General features: G+C 41.1%; 1 protein-coding gene across 1 annotated transcript in view; it reads left to right on the forward strand.

Moving 5' to 3' along the window:
* Positions 1-3,527, forward strand: part of LOC128028807 (homeobox protein Meis2-like) — an 11,010-nt gene extending 7,483 nt beyond the window's left edge. The window contains exon 7 of the mRNA XM_052616141.1: positions 3,372-3,527. Coding sequence (XP_052472101.1) covers positions 3,372-3,527 — 156 coding nt within the window. The remainder of the gene's footprint in view (positions 1-3,371) is intronic.
* The last annotated feature ends 12 nt before the right edge of the window (positions 3,528-3,539 follow it).

The following is a 3,539-nucleotide window of genomic DNA, read 5'->3' on the forward strand; positions in this document are numbered from 1 at the left end:
TTCAGTGTGAAACAGAAGAGCATTAAACACATTCAGTCACGTCTCTTAAAATGCTGGGCTGTCAATTACTGGAGCTCAGCGAAGGCTCGTTCTCACTCTTGTCAGATAATTGGCAGTTTCGCTCTGAATAGTCATTCTGAGATGCTCCAGACTGTCCTTTAACATGTTTTGGGAGCGCTGGTGTAATTACATGTTAAATTCAGCGAGCTGTGTGTGTATCTGACGCGCAGGAGACACGGAGAAAGGTCAGGGGCTGAAGATGCGCTCGCTTGTGTTTCGCTGGGGTTTTTCTGTGTGTGTGTGTTATCTAGTGTAGACTGCAGGGCAGGTGTAGGTCAGTGCTGGATCGTCCGCTCTCCGTCACACCATTGTCTCCAGCTTTATATGAATCAGATCTTGTGTTATGAGCGTTGAGTCTGTGACCCTGTGTGACACGGTGACCCTCTATCTTATTCTGTATCTGCTCTATTGTGCCGGGGCTGTGTTTGTGGCTCTTTAACACAATTAGAGGCGAGCACGCAGCGCTGCGTTTGACTCCTCATTATCCGCAGCGATGGGGAATATCTCTTTCCTGGGTGGGGTGGAGGCTCTCTCAGCCGTTTGGGTCACACGATGTCTCTCACTCGCTTTCTTTACAGCTTGTTTGAACTTTAATGGACTCTTGGGAGCCCTGACAACTGTTTTGTTGTGAGAGAGAGAGAGAGGGGCGGCTGCATTATTCATAAGTGGGAAAGGGCTGTTGCTTTTTTGCTGCCGAGTGGCGTGAGGAAACTGGATATCAGCTGCAGAACTCTGGGAAACATGTGAGCGTCAGCACTTCTGGACCTGCGGCTGTGTTCGAGTGTGTGTTTGTAGGCCTGTCTCGCGGCGGTGGCCGTCTCAGATACAGGAAACAACCCACTCATTTTGAGCTGTATCACACAGACGGCCGTTTTTCCTTCCACTCTTCTCTAAAGACGTGCTGGGAATGGGACTGAGCCTACGTCATTTCACTGCGGTCATACCAAACATTTACTTGAACAGCTGATATTCATCTCTGATAACTATGGCCCAATCCACACACAGTTTGGGAAATGTTATTATAAATGGCATATATCATATACCCTCCGTGATAGTTTGATGTAATATGAAAACATACTTCTGATGAATTCCAGCAGCTCAAGTGTGTTTCAACCAGATCCTGATCATCTGAGTCTGATCTGAACCTTTGAGCAGCAGTGCTGCTTAAAACCGAGGACAATAACTATAACTAGTATGATAATTATGCTAACGAACAATATCTTTCAGTTTATTGTAAGTGGCACTGCAGTTTTGTTGTCTGCTGCTTTAAATGCTCAGTCTTTTTAAATTCAGACGGATTCTGATTGGCTGTTGTTGTTTTATTAACTAAGGAATCAACAGCTTTCTGATTGTGTTTCTTATGATAATCGTTGACTTTATAGTTGTGGTGTGCACCTTCCTGTTCTCATGGAATTGGAAGGATAACTAAAGTGTTAAAGTGATGGTGTGGACAGGATAGTGTAGGACTAGATTGAGAGTAACCATTATCACTTGTTTCATATGCACAGACTGGACTAGCATAATACTAAATCACTTATAATCATATCATTGATTATAATTATGGTTTATATTAAATCAAATAACTGTTATGTCTGTGGTGGAGCTTTATGAGTATTATTTTGTTTGTAGACTATGTGGATTGACTCTGTTCTCCTGTAGTGAACTAACAGCGGACACACACTACTGTGGCTCATAAGAACATTAAAATCTGTGTGTGTGTGTGTGTGTGTGTGTGTGTTACTCGATTGCTCTCAGATTAAGACTTGAGAAATGAGCTCACAGCAAATGTGTTCACCTCTGTGATTTTAAAAGTGTTCCTGTGGCTCAATTGGAAGAGCATTGTGTTATCAAGCGCAAGCTTGGGGGTTCAATTCCCCGGGAACACATGATAGCTAAAAAAGTATAGCCTGTGAATGCACTGTAAGTCACTTTGGATAAAAGTGTCTACTAAATGCATAAATTTAGCCTAAAATTAAATGAAAATTAATTTAATTAATATTTGTAATATATTTTTTATAATATTCTTCTTAATTATTAAAAAATATATTTTTTTAATTTAATATAAATTTTTAATAATAATATTTAGACTTCAGTAAAACTAGCTAATTTAATTGTTGCCATTTTTAGGTTTGAGGAGGGAGGAGGGATTGTAAAGTCTTTTCTCACTAGAGTGGCAAAGGAAATTCCTCCTCTTGCTCGTCTATGTGTAACACAGATAAAGCTCTTCCTGTACAGTACAAATCCTGTTTCCCCGCGGCCCGATCAGACCCTGAGAAACCTCAGGAAGGGTGAGGAGGAGATGCCCTCTTACACATGACACACAGCCCTCACGGACCGGCCCACCGCTCTGTGTGTGTGTGTGTGTGTGTGTGTGTGTGTGTGTGTGTGTCAGATTAGATAGTGTGTCTGCTGTTTGTGACAGTGGAAATGATGAATTGTTGCTCAAAACACAGACATTTAAGTTGAGTGTTAGAATTCAGCAAGGTTTTTGTCATTCTAAATTTATGTAACTTTCTTTCTTCTGAGGAACACAACAGAACTTGTTATACAGAATGTCCAAGTTGATCTTTTCCATATAATGAAAGTCAATGAGGGAGGATCATAGCCGTCGTCTATATGACTTCTGCACTATATTTAACATCCTCTAATGCCATTGTTTTTGTTGCATTAAGGATGCTGAGGTGGGCATGACACTGTTGGATTGCTTGTATTGTGATGTTTATATCATTGCAAAATGTATCATTTATTATCACACAGCTCTATATATATATGGTATAACAACAAATTTAAATGGCATGGTTGATAATATTGTTGCAAAATGTAACTAGCCTATATGTGTCCCCGGAGCACAAAAGCAGTCATAAGTAGCACAGATATATTTGTAGCATTAGCCAACAAGGCATTATATATATTGCACCCTCAGATTCCAGATTTTCAAATAGTTGTATCTCAGACAAATATGGTCCTCCTAACAAACCATACATCAACGGAAAGATGATTTATTCAGCTTTATTCATTATGTATAAATCTCAATTTTTAAAAAAACTGAACCTTATGATTGGTTTTGTGCTCCAGGATCACAAATTACCATCCAGTTCTTCTAAATGTGACAACAAAGCATGAAGATATTATAAACATTAACTGATGTGTGTTACAAATAACATTTACTTGGTGTTTAGATGTGCAGTCTTAAGGATGGTGAAGGGTTTGTTGGTCTGAGTTTACTGTCCAGCTCATTCATGAGTCCTCTCTTTCTCTTTGTGCTGTGGATGGGGAAAATGGACGGATGGTTCCGCTCTGACCGTCTCCAGAACCCAGCGTCCTGGAGAGATCACGATGATGCCACATCCACACACTCGGCCGGCACGCCAGGACCTTCCAGCGGAGGACACGCGTCACAGAGCGGAGACAACAGCAGCGAGCAAGGTGGGTCCTGTAACGTTCCTGTGCTTTCATCATGCTACTGAACCATATCTGAC

The sequence above is a fragment of the Carassius gibelio genome, chromosome A15, assembly GCF_023724105.1.
Source record: "Carassius gibelio isolate Cgi1373 ecotype wild population from Czech Republic chromosome A15, carGib1.2-hapl.c, whole genome shotgun sequence".
Classification (NCBI taxonomy): Eukaryota; Metazoa; Chordata; class Actinopteri; order Cypriniformes; family Cyprinidae; genus Carassius; species Carassius gibelio.